The 18,447-nt window shown below is 41.8% G+C and overlaps 1 protein-coding gene across 4 annotated transcripts in view; it reads right to left on the minus strand.

Annotated features, from left to right (window-relative positions):
- Window positions 1-18,447, minus strand: part of BCKDHB (branched chain keto acid dehydrogenase E1 subunit beta) — a 204,026-nt gene that overhangs the window by 177,738 nt on the left and 7,841 nt on the right. For all 4 annotated transcript variants that reach the window (XM_006090356.3, XM_014457216.2, XM_014457215.2 and 1 more), the window contains exons 2-3: window positions 9,097-9,174; window positions 5,434-5,502 (exon numbers count right to left, since the gene is read on the minus strand). In XM_006090356.3, coding sequence (XP_006090418.1) covers window positions 5,434-5,502; window positions 9,097-9,174 — 147 coding nt within the window. The remainder of the gene's footprint in view (window positions 1-5,433; window positions 5,503-9,096; window positions 9,175-18,447) is intronic.

The raw sequence follows: 18,447 nt of genomic DNA on the forward strand, positions 1-18,447 counted from the left end.
GCAATTCAATGATTCTCTCTCATCATTGATGTTTCTATCTCTCTCTCCCTCTCTCTTCCTCTCTGAAATCAATAAAAATATTTTTTTAAAAAAAGTGGTTATATTCATTTTCCCAAGTTGCTTTGAGAGCCCGCAGCTGGTGTAAAGGAATGAATACAGTAATGGAAACACCTCAGATCCCATAAAAAGTCAGATGTTTAGGCCTGGAGACTAATTCAGTAAGTCCTTTGCTGTTCATTTTCTCACCTAAGTCTCCTCCAATGAGTGGACCAAAATACAGCCTTAGGAATCACAGCCCAGTTGTGTTCATATCAGCACAGAATCCAATAATAAAAGCGTAATATGCAAATTGACCGAACGGTGGAAAGACCAGTCGGTAGGGGGCTGGCGAGCAGGCAGCGCCAGGCCAGCCAAGGCGCATGCCAGTGGACAGAAGGAGGGGAGGGCAATGAGGGGGAGGGAGGGAGGCAGCAGAGACCAGAGTCAGCGGAGGGGCGATGGGGGAGGTGGGGTGATGGGGGGGTGGGGCCATGCCAGTAGGAGCCATCCCTTGATCAGCAGCCCGGTCGCCTCCCGCAGAGGGAGGCCAGTGATGGCAGCAGCAGCAGCAGCAGCAGCAGCAGGATGATGGGGGCAGTGCCTTCCCCTAATTGGCCTGGTTGCCTCCTGCAGAGGGAGACCAGCGGCAGGGTGATGGGGGCGGTGCAGTCCCCTGATCACCCGCCTGCCTGGTCACCTCCTGCAGAGGGAGGCTGGCTGTGGTAGGGCGGCAGCAGCAGCCCTGGGGTGATGGGGGAGGCACCATCCCCTGACCACCTGCCCAGTCGCCTCCTGCAGAGGAAGGCCAGACTGTGGCTTAGGCCATCAGTAGTACATCCCCTGAGGGCTCCTGGACAGTGAGAGGGCGCAGACAGGGCTAAGGGACAACCCCCACCCCCAAGTGCATGAATTTTCATGCACTGGGCCTCTAGTGTGTAAAATAAAAACACACCCTGAACCTGACATACCAAAGTCTTATTTGACTAAAGCACACACATGCTCTATCAAGGACAAATTTTGCATATGGCATGTGGAATCTGTCTCAAACATAAATGAAAGAATGTGTGGTACTCAACATAAAAATCACACACACCCTAAAATCAACTACCTTTAATTGCCCTCTTCTACTCAATGCTTCCCTAGAATTCTCCAAATTCCAACTTTTGCTCCTGATCAAGGGATCTCCTTGCCTAAAGAGTTTAAAATTGCCATTTGGTATGGAATGTGTTGATGAAGTTATACTAGTCAATTTTAAGTCTTCAAAGCACTCCTATTATTTTGTTCTATCAAAGGACAAGGAAGGAGAAAAGCAGTTTAATGGTACTAAACCCACACTCACCTAGATTATCTGGAATACAATAGAATTCTATCTACCTCTTTTATAGCATTGTCCTTACTCATACAATTTCTTTTTATATTAAGTAGTATTCAGCTTTACAGTATTATGTCAGTAACCCCCAATACTTCAAATTCTCCCTCTTGATGGAATTTAAAACGCTTCTCCACAGTTCCAGAACATTGGTAAAATGCCAGCACGGACAGTCTCATTTCAAAGTGTAGGCTGCCACCTATTGACTGACTGTGATTCGTTCCCACTCCGCACTCCACCTTCCCCAGAGAGCTAGTCAATCCCTCATAAAACATTGTCTTTGCTGTCATTTAATGCTGTCTTCGTTATGTCCTTTCATACAAGGCATTCAATATATCAATATAATATTTTCATTAATTAACTTTGGGGAAAAACCACTAAGCAGACATGTTTCCATATAACTGAAAATTCCCACTCAAAAGGGCAGAGGAGTATTTTTAAAAGGCAAGTGATACTTTTTAATATGCAGAAAGCATTGTTAATAACATATTTCTCTTCTTAATTTTCTTTATTCTTCACTTCCGACACTGAAGCTCACCTCCTCTCATTAGAGACAGTAGTTGTGACTTAATCGTTCCTATTAATCAACCTGGAATCATAGTCCTAAAGCTGTTATGAAAATTCACAGCAGTTGCTGACAATAAAGCTAAGAGAGCCATTCATTAGCTCAGCCCCTTGTCATATAAACATAAATCTGCTGTGCCTCTAAAAGCAGTGGACTTAGTTTCTCCTTTTTTTAACCAATTTTTTAAGAAAAAGAATCAGACCAACAAAAAATCATTAAAGAAAGATAAACAAATCCCCTTTTTGAGGCCATAGGCCACTGTCTCAATATTCACCAACACTATGTTAAGAGCTAGGAATACACAAACAATTTAAATACCTGTTGCCTTTAAGAAATTGTCTGGTGCACAGATTTGGTGGAAAGACAATTACAACATAACTTGCAAGATGTAAAATCTGAGCAGTGATTAAGTAGTGTCTTGGTCTTCTTGAGGGTCAGAGGACCCACCTCAACATGGAATTTACCAGGTAATCAGATGAGAGAGAGGAATTCAAATGGCATTCGAAAAGGAAGAGAGATGAAAAGAAACAGGGGCTTAGGGAATATTAGTAATATTAACTGCAACTGCGGTCAGGTAGGTAGGTAGGGGGCAGATCACAAAGTCTTTTATATATCCCACCAAGAAATGTATGTTTCAGAATGATCACACTGGCAAGAAGGTAGGGGATTAGAGAGAGCGTAATTACTAAGAAAAATGAAACTGTCCAAGCAGAAATGATTAAGAATCTAAAGTGAGACTCCAAGGCAGTGAGAATGGAAAAAAGAGACTATTTCCAAGATAAAAGTGTAGGTAGGACTTGACTGGATGTAGGGAATGCGAAAAAAGGAAGAGACTAGGATCTCCCTGGTTTCTGGCTTAGGTAACCAACTAAGCCACCCAGCCAGGGCCAAAGCACTACCTCTTAAGAAGGTCTGCCTTCAGGTGAAACTAGTTAACCAGAGCCTTGGCTGCTGGATTATCAGAGCTAACTGACTTGGGAGAAGGAAAATAACCAACTCTAACCCAATCTAGCCATCCTGTCTCACCTGCGAGGGGGAAAAATTAAGAAACACTTGTAAAGTTCATAGTCCACAGGCACAGGTTCACCAAAAGAGTGAGGACCTACTCATAAGACTATAGCAGTGGTCACCAACCGGTGGTCCGCGGACCACTGATGATATGTGAGGTCCGAAAGGTTGGCGACCGCTGGACTATAGAATGCTTCCCCTCCCTGCCCCACTTCTTCACCACGTCCTTAAAGGCCTACTTACAATAGTTCCTTTTACCCAGTAAATCGCCTTGCTATATATCAAGAAAAATTATGAGGCATAACAAAAGGCAAAAATGAAACAATTAGAAGAGACAGAGCAAGCATCAGAACTAGACACTGTAGGGATACTGGAATTATCAGACCAGAATTTAAAACAACTATGGTTAATTTAATATGCTAAAGGCTCTAAAAGATAAAACAGACAGCATACAAAACAGACAGGCAATGTAAGCAGAGATGAAGATCCTAAGAAAAAAAACAAAAGTGTAATTCGGTGTTTTAAATATTAGTTAATACATGCAAATATATTTAAATACAGTCTAGAAGTGTACAAACTAAGCTATGTACAGTGGTTTTCTCGAGGTTGTCTCTGGAAGTACGGACAATTTTTTCCATCTTCTTTATACTTTTCTATATTTCCCAAATTGTCTACAATGCATATGCATTACTTTTTTAAATCAAATGTATAAAGGCTTTTACTTTTTTTTAAGATCTAAAGTTTATAAGTGTCTAAATTAGCTGGAACTAACTGAAATAGTTTGAGATAGTTGAGACTGGCCCAACCATGTCAAACTCTAAACAGCTGTTAGAAATAGACAACTAGGCAAAAGCAGAGGGACAGGACCCAGGAAGTCAACCTGCTATTAAAGAGAAGAGAGAAGAACAACTGGTAAGTGATGTGGAATAAGCTATGGTTTCTTGAATTCAGAGAAGAATGGGATAAGAGGAAACAACAATTAGAAAAAAATATCTTAGAGACCCTCACCCTTTACTCTGCTAGCACACAGGAGCCTTACAGGGCATTGTCAATGGTAAGAAGAAAGATAGATGTCAACTCCCCCACCCCATCTTAACTGCTTTGCCAGATTAGATAAAACCGAGAGAGGAAATAAACGGTCAAAGGCATCCCTCACAGTAGGTACAGGTGAAACATTCCTCACTTAAAAAGTCAGGAGTGGGAAGGCTGGGATGGGCCACAATGCATTCTGAGAGTCTGAGTCAAATGAAATGAATGAAAGCAAGAGGCAGAAATCAATCACATGCTAACAAAAGACACCCATCAGCTGGGATGAAAGGTAATGTAATGGTTCATTTTATGTATCCACTTGGTTAGGCAATGGTGTCCAGTTGTTTGATCAAATGCCAGTCTATATATTGCTGTGAAGGTATTTTTTAGATGTGATTAACATTTAAGTCAGACTTTAAGTAAAGAGGATTACCCTTCATAATGTGGCTGGACCTCATCCAATCACTTGAAGGCCTTAGGAGAAAAGACTGCAATTTCCCACAGAAGAAGAAATTTGGCCTGGAGACTGCAATATAGAAACTATGCCTGGGTTTCCAGCCTGTTGGCTTGCCCTACAGATTTCAGACTTGCCAGTCCCCACAATTGTGTGTAAATCTATTACTCATTCTCTCTCTCTCTCTCTCTCTCTCCTCTCTCTCTCTCTCTCTCTTTCTCTCTCTCATACATAGATCTATCTATCCATATAGAAAGATAGATACACAAATACATATATAGATATATAGATATATATACACACAGAAATATAGACATATCCTAATAGTTCTATTTCCTGAAGAACCCTGACTAACACAGGTAATAAAAGATGAACTCTAGCCCTAACCAGTTTGGCTCAGTGGATAGAGCATCGGCCTGCGGACTGAAAGGTCCCAGGTTCAATTCCGGTCAAGGGCATGTACCTTGGTTGCGGGCACATCCCCAGTAGGAGGTGTGCAGGAAGCAGCTGATCAAAGTTTCTCTCTCATCAATGTTTCTAACTCTCTATCCCTCTCCCTTCCTCTCTATAAAAAATCAATAAAAATATATTTTAAAAAAAAAAGATGAACTCTGTTAACAGAGACTAATGGGGCAGAATCTTAAACTAGAGGCAATGGAATTGAAATTGGCTAAGACAGGCAGCAATAATATCAAAGATTCCTGGACATATGAATGAGGTGATAAGAAATACATTTAATGAAGATTATTTTGAAATCTATAATATGTGTAACATGAACCAGATCAAAGGGATGCTACATTTGGAGAAATCTAGGCCAAAGTATTCTATGGGTGGCTATGGAAATGAAAAAGAAACCCATTCATATAAATAAGGATATAGCAATAATATAACAGGTATATTTTATATTCTCAAGATCTTTAAGTAAAAGTTCTACAGGAATACTGTTCATATATAAAGATATTAACTTACCATACTTGTCTCGCAAGCCAACGGTACATCTAAAGACTCCACCAAAGGCAACATCTTCACCAAATATTACTGAAAAACAATGTTTAAAGAACATGTTTTATTTAATAATCCCTAAGTAATAGTAACAATGATAAATAAGTAATATAAACAGAAAACAAGACAATAAATTTAAAAAAAAACAACAGAAAACAGATCTGGACCATAGATCCAAGTCAAAGTTTCTCAATTGTGACATTATGGACATTTTGGACTGGATAATTCTTTTGCTGTAGCAGCCTGCTCTGTGCATTGTAGACATACAGAAGCATATCATATTTCTGATCTCTACCCAGTGGATGACAGTTGCCCCCAAACACACAGCAGTAATAGCCAAAATCTCTCTAGGCAATGTTACATATAAGAGGAGGAAGGGGGGTCAAAATCTCTCCAGTTACGAAAGAACCACTGATCTAAAATCTCATCTTGTTTTACCATGAAGAAATTGAGGCCATATAAGTAGTAAAGTAACTTGTTAAGTCAGAAAGCAAGAGGCAGAACCATGACTCACACTCCAGGCTCCTGAATCCCTGGCCAGTGTTTTTTATACATGTTACTAGAGGCCCGGTGCACAAAATTCATGCATGGGAGGGGGAGCTCCCTCGGCCTGGCCTGCATCCTCTTGCAAACCTTACTGGGGATGTCCGACTGCCGGTTTAGGCCCAATCCCGCTATGGATGGGGCCTAAACCGACAGCTGGACATCCCTCTCACAATCCAGGAACACTGGCTCCTAACTGCTCACCTGCCTGCCTGATGGCCCCTAACCACTCGCCTGCCTGCCTGATCGCCCCAAACTGCTCCCTGAGGGGGCGGGGCCAGCCTGGGTGAGGGGCCGTGGTGTTCTGCACTTTCCAACCAGGAATGTTTTAATAGGCAGTCTCCAAAAACTTGAAAAACCTAAAAGTAGAGTGCTCATATTTCAGGCATCAGGTGCTATTAGCAGGATTTCTATCCCAATTAAACTCCAATTCTGAGCTCTCAACAGTCTGGACAAACTGCCCTTCACTATCTCCAAAGTTTCTTAATCGTCACTAACCCATTTTCCTAAGCTTCAAACCAAGGTAACAAACGAAACCTTTAATTTTGATCTTCCTCCCGCAAGGGAACAGCAAACCTCAACTGAAATAATTTCCCACCAGAAGTCACGTCCAATACTGCGAGACTGAGGACTATAGGGCTGACTATGTACATGCACAGTAACAGGCTCATGTTCTAGCGGTAGGCGCCCAGGCATCCTCCACAATCCCACGATCCTCTGGTCGCATACTTCTGGTTTTCCTAGCTCCTCCTTAAGTGGTGTTTCCTTCACTCGCATTACAACATCCAGGGCCTCTGGTTGGAAAGGATTTTTCTGTTCTTTGACATTGATAGCTGTTTACTATTTGGAATCAGTAAACAGCTGATGGAGTACTGCCACTGCCATGAACATGTGGGTCTCAAGCGCACTCATGAAAGAAGCACCCATTCAGTCCACAGCTGGCACTGTCCTGGTTCTCAATGAGAAAGGTACTGTGCTGAGCCATTTTCCAATTGGATCTTCCTCTTCCTTCCCCAGCACACTCCAAACCTACTCCAGGCCAACAACCCCAACCCTGCAGACCCTTAAGACCTTCCCCCCATTTCTTCGACTTTCCCCCATCAAACTCGCACCCTATCACGTTGCCTAGGGGCGTCCCTAACCACTCCCTGGGGGGCGGGACCAGCCTGGGTGAGGGCCATGATGTTCTGGTCTCTGATCGTTCTGGTCATTCCACCGTTTCAGTCGCTGGGCTTTTATTATATAGGATATTATACAATGAAAGTCACTGATCAAAAGAGCTGAAAGCAAAGCATTCTAACTGACAAAACAGTCATTTATGTGACTGTGACTTAGACTGTATGAAACAGAAAGGAGACAAGTACAGTGGGACATACTGAGCAAGAAAAAAAATAATATAGGTACAAATTGAGAGGAGCTTGAGTAAGTCAAAGAAAATAATGAGAATTGATAGAGCTAACTTCTAGTCATATTAATGCACCTAACCAGACTTGTGGACCTCAGGAAAATAACACCTTTCTCTACTCATCTAGATTAATTGTTCTCAGACAGCATTCAAAACAAAATAAGATCCATCAATGGAAAAATATCCTTGGGTGAATATTAACAAAACAAAACAAAACAAAAAAAGATCCAACAATCTAACTCTTACTTCCTCCTAAAAAATAACATGTTTTTCATGTGATCTTAAAACTAGGGATTCTCAAGTAGAAGTCCAAGGTATAAGGTACAGCCAATCAAATTTAGAAAACATACAGCAGGAGGACAACTTTTTTATATTAACAATTTAATTTGATAAGATTACTTTTAAAGTTATTCCTCACCCTAACTGGTTTGGCTCAGTGGATAGAGCATTGGCCTGCGGACTGAAGGGTCCCAGGTTCGATTCCAGTCAAGGGCATGTACCTTGGTTGCGGGCACATCCCCAGTAGAGGGTGTGCAGGAAGCAGCAGATCGATGTTTCTCTCTCATCAATGTTTCTAACTCTCTATCCCTCTCCCTTCCTCTCTATAAAATAAATAAAATATATTTTAAAAAATAAATAAATAAAGTTATTCCTCAAAAAAAAAATCTTGGCCCAGCCAGCATGGCTCAGTGATGAACCAGGAGGTCAAGGTTCGATTCCCAGTCAGGGGACATGCCTGGGTCAATCCCCAGTGGGGGTGGAGGGTGCAGGAGGCAGCCAATTGGTGATTCTCTCTCATCATTGATGTTTCTGTCTCTGTTTCCCTCTCCTTCCCTCTTGAAATCAATAAAAATATATTTTTAAAAAATCTTGAATGAAAATGTAACCTAAAGGAAAGCACAAAATCAAATCTTGATTTTATAAATAGACTAGAGACCCGGTGCACAAATCCGTGCATCAGTGGGGTCCCTCGGCCTGGCCTGTGTGATCGGGCTGAAACTGGCTCTCCAACATCCCCCAAGGGGTTCCGGATTGTGAGAGGGTGCAGGCCAGGCCAAGGGACCCCACCGGTGCATGATCAGGGACGGGGAGGGACGCGGGAGGTTGGCCAGCCAGGTAAGGGACCAGAGGAGGACTCCAGGGCGTGTCCAGCCCATCTCACTCAGTCCCAATCTGCCCGACCCCAGCAACAAGCTAACCTACCGTTCGGAGCATCTGCCTCCTGGTGGTCAGTGCACGTCAGAGCAAGCAGTTGAGCGGCCTTAGCATATCATTAGCATATTACGCTTTGACTGGTTGACCAGACACTTAGCATATTAGGTTTTATTATATAGGAAGGATAGCTGAACAAAGTGGTACTTTCCATTTTTTCTATACGCTAGAGAAACAGGAGTGCACAGTAGGTATTAATCCAGAAGGTGTTAGTATAGTATAGGAACCATACATACTATGAGAGAAAGTTAATTTGATGATGTTAGAGATAAATGAGAACTAATTCATAATGAGTAGATTAAAATGGGTTAACATCATGATTAGACTATTGAACCTTAACCATTTGGTCAGGTGTTTTACAAATTTCAGGTACATATAATGTTAACCATTGACCTCCAGACAAATATTTCCAGTAAATCTTCAATTCTGAAGTAACACAGCAACCACAAGCAAACACAAAGGAAGTTTACCTGCAGTAGGATCTTTGGCCAATGAGTTATCCAAAGCACTTGTTATTGCCTGGAAAAGGTTCATTTTCTGAGTTTGTCCTGTAAAAATAAAAATTTTAAATTACATTTCGTACATAGTAAAATATATAAAAATAACTCATTTCTTAATAGTTGATTACAACTTGATTAAAATCAAGGTAGAAAAGAAGGTAGAAAACACATTACATTAATTTATTGGATTATTTAAAATGATGGTAGCTCTATAGAAGATAAAAAAGCAACACAGACTTCAAGAGGGCTGTTGAAGAGGCAAAATTTACACATATTAAACAATTAAAAAACAAGTATAAAAAAAGGAAGAAGGCATATAATCAAGTGACCAAATGTGTGTAGAAAATAAATAAAGGCTAAGCAAAGTCAGGAAAGTTTACCAGCCAGAGTGAGAGTGGCCTGGGAAGATGCCCTAAGGGGTGTTGGGAACATAAGCCATAGGAATGCACATGCCCACAGTGGCATGTGTTAATTATGCCAATGAAAGCAAATGGTCATGGGCCATTAAAAAAATAAGGAACACTAACAAAAATCTTTAGTACCCAGAACTGCTGGTGTTTGGAGAATATAGAATCCCAGGCCTAAACAAACCACACTTGGTTCTTCCTTTTATCTTATTGCTCCAGTCAGAATCTCTGCAAGCCAACCTCCATCTTCCTAAATGGGTTAAATGGATCAGTACATGTAAAGCACAAAGAACAATACCTGACACAGTGAGTGCTGAATAAATATTAGTTATTTATTATTAGATTCTGGACTTTGTCCATGTCCTTCATCTTGGCCTGGGCATTATTCTGAAGGGTACAAAGCTTTATTTGATGAAGTTCCAAATGTTGAAATTCAAAAACATGACTTCAGAGCTATGATTTAAGCCTTGATGCTGCCCAGTGACCATAGTCATCCTATCTTTGGGTCCACTCCTCTCCAAAACCACTATTCAGAGCAGAGAATGGCTTCTGCCTAAATCTTCTCTGATCCACAGGCCCAGTCTTCATTTTAGTGCCCATCTATGCACTGGTGCTCACTTTAGCCCATAGCCATGCTGATATCAAATCCCTTCAACACCTGTTGCCTACCCTGACTACTGCCCCATCTAATCTCTGTGCTCCTCAGTAGCCTGGTGTGTTCCAAAATCCAGGTTCTAATTCCCACACTGGGACACAATGGCTACTGCTATTGCCTTCAGTCCTCTAGGCACTGATCACTCATTTTTTTTTCTAGAAAAAATTTTTTCCATGGCAGGCCCTCATCTATGACATCTTGAATCTTCCATTATCTACTGACACACGACCTACTGTTTATCTAATCTAACCCCATCAACACCGCTACATGCAGGTCTTGTTGATCCCAAATCAGATCTTCCCTGCTGCCCTCCTGGCCAGAATAAAGGCCTGTTTCTACTCTTATTTTTGATAGAGATAAAAGGAATTTATTAAAGAAAATATTGTTATATCAACTATGTCAAAGAAAAAACAATCACACCTCATGTCCATAATTTATTTTTCTTCAGGCTAAGGCTATATCATTTAATAGATACTTTCCTTAAAGTATCTATTAGTGCAGGACACTAATAATAAAGTACTTATTAGGACACTAATAAGTACTTTATTATTAGTGTCTTGCACCAGATAATAATAGTTTAGGTTAAATTTTTTTCCCAACCACCATGGCATTCCCACTCTTTCTCCTATTTCATACATGTCCTAAAGCAAAATTTTTATTTGTCAATTAGGATTTTCATAGGTAATACCTAGGAAGATGAAAAATGCCTAAACATCTACGCTGCTATTTATTTCAAGTCCGCTAACCATTAAAATTAATATTGAATGTTTCATTGCTGCTCAGTAAATTTCCAGTGGGAAGAAAGCAAAGATTTTAATAGTAAAAATCATACCAAGGAAATTTAGAAAGTATTGCTTGATAGCCACAAAGAATTTACTCATCTTATATGAGTAAATTTACAAGGTTATTTAAAGGTTATATTTCCATGTAAGCACATAAACTTTCACTCCTGAATACTTTTTTCAAATAAATTCAAAATTTTAGGGTTTTGGATTAACTGCTATTCTACCAGAAGCTTTTAAAAGTTTTAAATGTCAATATTTTACTGATTTTTGAGAGCGAGAGAGAGATTTGTTGTTCCACTTATTTATGCATTCACTGGTTGATCCTTGTATGTGCCCTGACTGAGGATTGAATCCACAACCTTGGAGTATTGGGACATTCTAAACACAGAGCTACCTGGCCAGGGCAGACAATTTTAAAAAATTTTTAAATAACTTACTTTTACAGTTGTACAATATTATATTAGTTTCAGGTGTTCAACCCAGTGATTAAACATCTATATAACTGAAGAGTGATCACCCCAATATTTCTAGTACCCACCTGGCACCATACATCGTTATTAAAATATTATTGACTATATGTTACATCCCCATGACTATTTTATAGCAACCAATTTGAACTTCTTAATCCCTTCATCTTTTCCACCCATCTGCTCCAACATCCCTCCCACCTGGCAACTATCAACATGTTACTAAATGACAATTTTTAATACAGCAACATCTACTTTCAATTCTTTTTAAAGTTGTAGTATGTTTTGTGGATGGGTCAGGAAGAAATGACAAGTTATTCACAGGTAAGATCATTTTAAATATCTAATTTCCTTATAACTACTTATTCTCCTACTGGTGGCCCAGTGCATGATTCGTGCACATTGAAAGGAAAATAATTAGAAGAAATATTTTAATATTGCTATTTGCCCTTTCTCTGTAATGGACACTGGTTACCACCTGCGGGGTGATCGGCGGGGCAATCATCAGGCTCCCATCTGGCTCCCTCAGCGCCTGGGAGCCGGGCGGCGGCCCCACCTCCCCCCCTCCCCCCCCCCCGCCCCCTCGCTGGTTGCTGTCTGTGGGGCGATCGGCGGGATGATCGGGCCCCACTCGCACACTCCTTGGCCTGGCGCTGCCTGCTTACCTGCTCCACCATCCCGCCACAGTCCCACTCTCGTTGGGGCCCATTAGGGCCGGCAGCGCCTCCACTGCCACCTGCTGCCAGCGCCTCGTCGCCGACGCCCGCCATGTTCTGTGCCACCCCTTGGTGGTCAGCGCACATCATAGCGAGCAGTCAAACTCCCAGTTGAACTCCCGGTCGAAGGGACAATTTGCATATTAGGCTTTTATTATATAGGATAGGTTATATCAATATGCCTGTGTTCCCCCATAATAAGATAAATGCACCTGTAGCACATCTAACCCAAGTTGTGCCACTGGCAAGACATTTCAAAAGAAAAAAGACCTGGCTGGCATAGCTTAGTGAATGAGCGTCATCCTATGAACCAGGAGATCACAGTTGGATTCTCGGTCAAAGCACATGCCCAGGTTGTGGGCTCATTCCCTAGTGGACCATGCAGGTGGCAACCGATCAATGATTCTCTCTCATCATTGATGTTTCTATCTCTGTCTCCCTCTTCCTTCCTCTCTGAAATAAATCTTAAAAAAAGAAAGGTGGTCTATGAACACCACTAAAACTGTTATTCACAGCATCATGAATAATGATCATCACTGCTACAAAGATAAGTGGCATGTGGGCGGAATAGAAGGGACACAATAGAACATAAGCTCTAAGAGGTCAGGGATTCTTATCTGCCTTTGACCAGAGCTATATGCTGTGTTTACAATAATGTCTGACATGTAGTCGATGACTGAACAAATAAATACAAGCAGCTATTTCCATAAAGACAAAATATACACAAAGCAAATTGTTAAACAACCACTTAAAGAGGTGGGAATGAAGTAGGGGAAAAAATTTACCAAAGTCACAATTCAAAGACTGCAGGAAAGGCTGAAACCGGTTTGGCTCAGTGGATAGAGCGTCAGCCTGCAGACTGAAAGGTCCCGGGTTCGATTCCGGTCAAGGGCATGTACCTGGGTTTCGGGTACATCCCCAATAGGAGATGTGCAGGAGGCAACTGATCGATGTTTCTTTCTCATCGATGTTTCTAACTCTCTATCTCTCTCCCTTCCTCTCTGTAAAAAATCAATAAAATATATATTTTTTAAAAAAGACTGCAGGAAAGTTGGGGAGAAGGGATATTGCTATAACAGGATGATGGAGTATTCAATTATTTTGAACTAGAGGCCCGGTGCATGAAATTCGTGCACGGGGGGAGGTGTGTGTGTCCCTCAGCTCAGCCTGCACCCTCTCCAATTTGGGACCCCTCGAGGGATGTCCGACTGCCCTCTCACAATCCAGGACTACTGGCTCCCAACCGCTCGCCTGCCTGCCTGCCTAATTGCCCCTAACCGCTTCTGCCTGCCAACCTGATCACCCCCTAACCACTCCCCTGCCAGCCTGATCGACGCCGGACCTCTGCCCTGCCGGCCTGATTGCCCCTAACTGCCCTACCCTGCCAGCCTGGTCACCCCTAACTGCCCTCCCCTGCCAGCCTGGTCCTCCCCAACTGCCCCCTCCCTGCAGACCTGGTTCCCCCCCAACTGCCCTCCCCTGCTGGTCTGGTCCCTCCCAACTGCCCTCCCCTGCTGGCCTGATCCCCCCCCAACTGCCCTCCCCTGCCAGCCATCTTGTGGCAGCCATCTTGGACCACATGGGGGCGGTCATCTTGTGTGTTGGAGTGATGGTTAATTTGCATATTATCTTTTTATTAGATAGGATACCTTCAGTAGGCAGGAGTGTTGAAGGGAGAGAGAAGCCTTCCACAGAGCCAGACCACTTAAGACAAAAGAGGCAAATGGGTCCCAAGGAGCAGTCTTCAGAAATAAATAAGGTCAAGTGAACAGTAAGTATATTTGTAGTTAGACCCCTGAACAAATAAAAATACACAGCTATGATATGGAAAATTAGAGTCTACTTTCAGAAAAATGAGGGTTCTGCCAACACTCTGAGCTGCTTAGTCCTTGCTGGAGATCTGTATATTTTAACACTGCCTCACCCTATTCCTTAGAAATCTCAGCATTTAGCACAGTGCCTACCACGTACATGACAATCAGCATATGATTGTGAAGCATGATGAATGACTATTTCAGTGGCTTACAATGGCACTAACCACACTGTGAAATGGGAAGATGCCTAAGAAACTACCTATTTTTCCCCAACAAAAACTCTTCCACCTCTCTGGATACCTACTGTCCAGGAATCCCTTTCTATGTGCTAGGTATGTACTCTACCCCATTCTAAGCTCTACTGAGGGGTGTTGCAGTCTCTACCCCATATACTAGTAGTAAGTTTCAGAGAGAGTCCAATATCAGGGACAAAACATTTAATATTAAAATGTAAATAAAGGATCTGTAAACACAGATGTCTTTTTAAGGTGCCAGTGTATATTGCATAACCAGTAAAAGGAAGAAAGTAAACAATACTGGGGGTGGCAAGAAGGAGAGTGAGGGGGTAACCAAATAGGGAGGCCCTAAGTTTCTTAAAGTTGAAGAGACTGTGACTAGAGTCCCTAAGTTGCCCCTCTCAGGACTCCTGGTAACTTCAGTCATGATATGACAAGCGATGACACTTCCTTTGTTTTGCTGGCTCCTTCTCTACTCAACTTCTAAATGGTTTCTAAGCCCATCTACATGCTGGTAACTCCCAAACGGATATCTACAATCCAGATCTCTCCTCTGAGCTCCTGATTTTATATCTGTGAACGAATAAAAGAGGTTCTTTGGAAAGGTGATCTGATCATAAATTCCTAACTGGGAAGGTGATGGTGGGTAGTCACAGCCCAGGCATATAACTTCTTTACTAAAAGGCTTATTTTGGCTTTAAGCAAGTCCTGTCTGTTGTTTTTGTGCACCTAGGTTCATATGTCTTTGAAATGCCCTCTAGACCCCTCCTTCTAATACCACCCTTTCAAACCCCTCCTTCCAAAGCAGCAATTTTCAACTGATGTGTCTCAAGGCCTTTTAAAACATGCAATACCTGACTAATCAAAACATGCACTGACCTTTTTCCCTTAGATTGTCAAATTAAAAAATGACAATAGCCAACACAACGATAGCCAGCCAGTGTGAATGAATCAAAATTATACCTATTTTGTCAGATTGACAAAAAATATAACACATTTTTCAGTGTACCATAGAATTTTAGTAATTAGTTTGTGTGCCATGAGATGAAAAAGGTTGAAAATCGCTGTTCTAAAGCATGCAAGAGAGCACATAATCTTAACTCTCCTGTAATTCCCATCATGTTGCTTTCTCCCACCTTTATATAATATTCCTTAGTTCCCTCTTTAATCTCAAATGCAGAAAAGGAACTGCAAACTATTATTCTCCAAAGCATTCATCTGTCTGTTGATATGTTGCTTCCGGGTGTATCCTTTGTGGATCAAATAAATTTTTATAAAAATTATCTACAGGTTTGGATGTGCTTACATCAACATATCCAACAGTTAGCAGTTCTCCACTTGGGTTATCTTGGGCTTTTGTTTGTTTGGTTTTTTGTGGTTTTTTTGGTGTGTTTTTTTTGTTGTTGTTGTTAAACCTCACCCCAGGATATTTTCCATTGATTTTAGATAGAGTAGTAGGGAGGGAGGGAGGGAGGGAGGGAGGGAGGGAGGGAGAAAGGGAGGGAGGGAGAAAGGAAAGGAGGGAGGAAGGGGAGAGAGAAAGAAACATCAATATTGGGGGGAAAAAGAAACATATGTAATACTTTTAACAATAAAGAATTTAAATTTAAAAAACAAACAAAGAAAAAAAGAAACATCAATGTGAGAGAGACACATCTATCAGTTGCCCGAATGCCCCCAACCAGGGCTAGGGATCAAACCTGAGACTCCAATGCTCTAACCATTTAACAACACCAGCCAAAGCATCTTGGGCTTTTTTAACTCAATGAGCACAAAATTTATCTATGCCCAAGATGCTACTTTCACATTTTAGCAAAAAGCACTACCCTCCCCAGGTGCCCAAACCAGAAACCAAGGAGGCATCCTTGAATGTCTTCCTTTGATACATTACTGGCATCCAACCAATCAAATCCTACTTCCAGATACATTACTTCCAAAACATAGCTTGAAATGTAGCACTATGGTGTTATATTTCCAGAACTTGTCGTCTCTTTACTGTTCCAGAAAACCACCTCCTAACTGCCTTCTTTAGCTCTGGCTACTATAACAAAATACCCTAGATTGGGTGGCTTAAACAACAGAAATATATTTCTCGCAGTTATGGAGGTTGGGGAGGTTGGGAAGTCCAAACCAAGGTGAGTTCCTGGTGAGGGTCTTCACATGGTGGAGAAAGAGATACTCTCTCTTCTTTTAAGGGCTCTAATCCCATTCATGAAGACTCCACCCTCATGACCAAATTACATCCCAGTGGCCCCATCTCCAAATACCATTACATCAGGGATTAGGGTTACAACATATGAACAGGGAGGGAGTTGGGGCACAAATATTCAGTCCATAGTACTGCTTCCTCACTTGTACCTTTTCATCACTCCAAATCATTCATGACAAAGCTGCTATAACCAGAGTTCTAAAAAGCAACGCAGGTCATATTACCCTGCTCAAAATCCTTCATTTGGGTAACCTGAAAAGAAGCCCATTTCTCACCACTTCCACAAGGCCATGCCTGATCTCATGGCTGCCCACCTCAATAGTTCCATTTTGCACCACTGTTCCCCGGGCTCTCCCCTCAAGTCTTTTCTCAGTACTGAACCAAGTTCCCTGCCACCTCAGGACCTTCATCCGTGAATACTCCTTTCTGGATCCCTTAGACCTTGGTTAAGTGTTATCTCCTCTTAGGGCCTGCAAGGTCTCTATTATTATTTGTCCTAGCACCTGAACATTTCACTTACTGTAACTAGGATTGGTTTAAGTAGGTATCTGCTTGCTACTTTTTGTCCATCTCCTCCACTAGACAGGCTCATCTCCATATCCCTAAGCACCTAGCACAGTTTTGTGTCCAGGAGAAAATTTAAATGTATAGAATGAGTAAAACAAACCTACACTTGCACACAACGCCTGAAATCAGGGGCAGCAAAAGGCCTGGATGTGCTGTTCCTGGGGAGCAACCTAAGATGATGGAGGGAGCAAACACACTGATGGAGCCTGTGATGCCATTTACACCCTGTGTGACTTTGGGAAAGATACTTAACCAGTGACATTCAGCTTCCTCCTCTATAAAACAGAGATAATATCTAATGTATAGAGCTATTGTGAGAATTGAGTGAGGTGATTACTATCAAATGTCCAATATTCATGAAGCATCTATTCTGTGCTGGTTACCTTGAATTTTTCCCTAGTTAGGGAGACTGACTAGTACAACAGGTGCCAGGCACTGGTAATTACATGGATTATCGCACTGAGTCCCCACAGCAACAACTGAGCAGTACAGATGAGGAAAACAAAGCTTATGAAGACTAATAAACTTGGGCAATGTCACAACGCTAAGTTGGAAAGTGGGACTCAGATTTTGGCATGTCCAGCTCAAGAACCCCAGCTCTAAGCTTCTTTGCAATATTGCCTCTAGAGTGCTGCAATATTCCACAATGATAGCAAAAATGGGGTGGAAAACTATGAATCAAGTTCCCCGATGACAAGTAAATAGGGAATAAACTTGAAGGTTGGTAAATTACAATGAAACAGAAGGCTGGCAGTCTCTGCTCAAATGAGATGTAAAAGAGGCGGCATATTTGGGGAAAGCCAGGATTGGGAAAGCCAGGATTGAGGTAGAGTTAAGAGGGAACCAAGTGGTAGGGGAAGAAACTTAAGGATGTGCAAAAAAATGCAAGACAACAAAGCAAAGTGCCTAGGAGCATGGCCTCTTAGAGCCACGCTGAGCCAAACTACTTAAAAATGGAGCCCGGCTCCACTTCTTACAAGGGGTATGACTGGAAAAGTTTAAAAATAAAAAAGTAGAAGTTTAACCTCTTTGTGTCTTGGTTACTTCATTCATAAAATGTGGATCATAATAGGATCTCTATCATAGCACTGTTATATGAGGATTATATACATTGGTACATGCAAGGCACTCAGAATAGTGTCTGGGACATGGCGAGCACTGATAAAACACCTGCTACCATCACTATTATCATTCTGTGGGGTACCGTGGAAAGGTTTGTATGACAAATAATAAAGTGAGTCAGAACACAGAAGCAGAGTAGGGAAAGAGGAAGAACACACATTTGGAGTTAAGTCTGAACAAAATGAGGAAAGGTGCCATGGAGAGAATTATCTAGTCTCAAGGGTTCCCAACTCTGACATAGTAGTTTTGGCATCACTCTACGAAAACTAGATTGCCTCATAGCACTATATTCTACCAACACTTCCAATGCTATAGGGGGAATGCTTGTGTCCCCATTCACCCC

This window comes from Myotis lucifugus, unplaced genomic scaffold (genome assembly GCF_000147115.1).
Source record: "Myotis lucifugus unplaced genomic scaffold, Myoluc2.0 scaffold_71, whole genome shotgun sequence".
NCBI lineage: Eukaryota > Metazoa > Chordata > Mammalia > Chiroptera > Vespertilionidae > Myotis > Myotis lucifugus.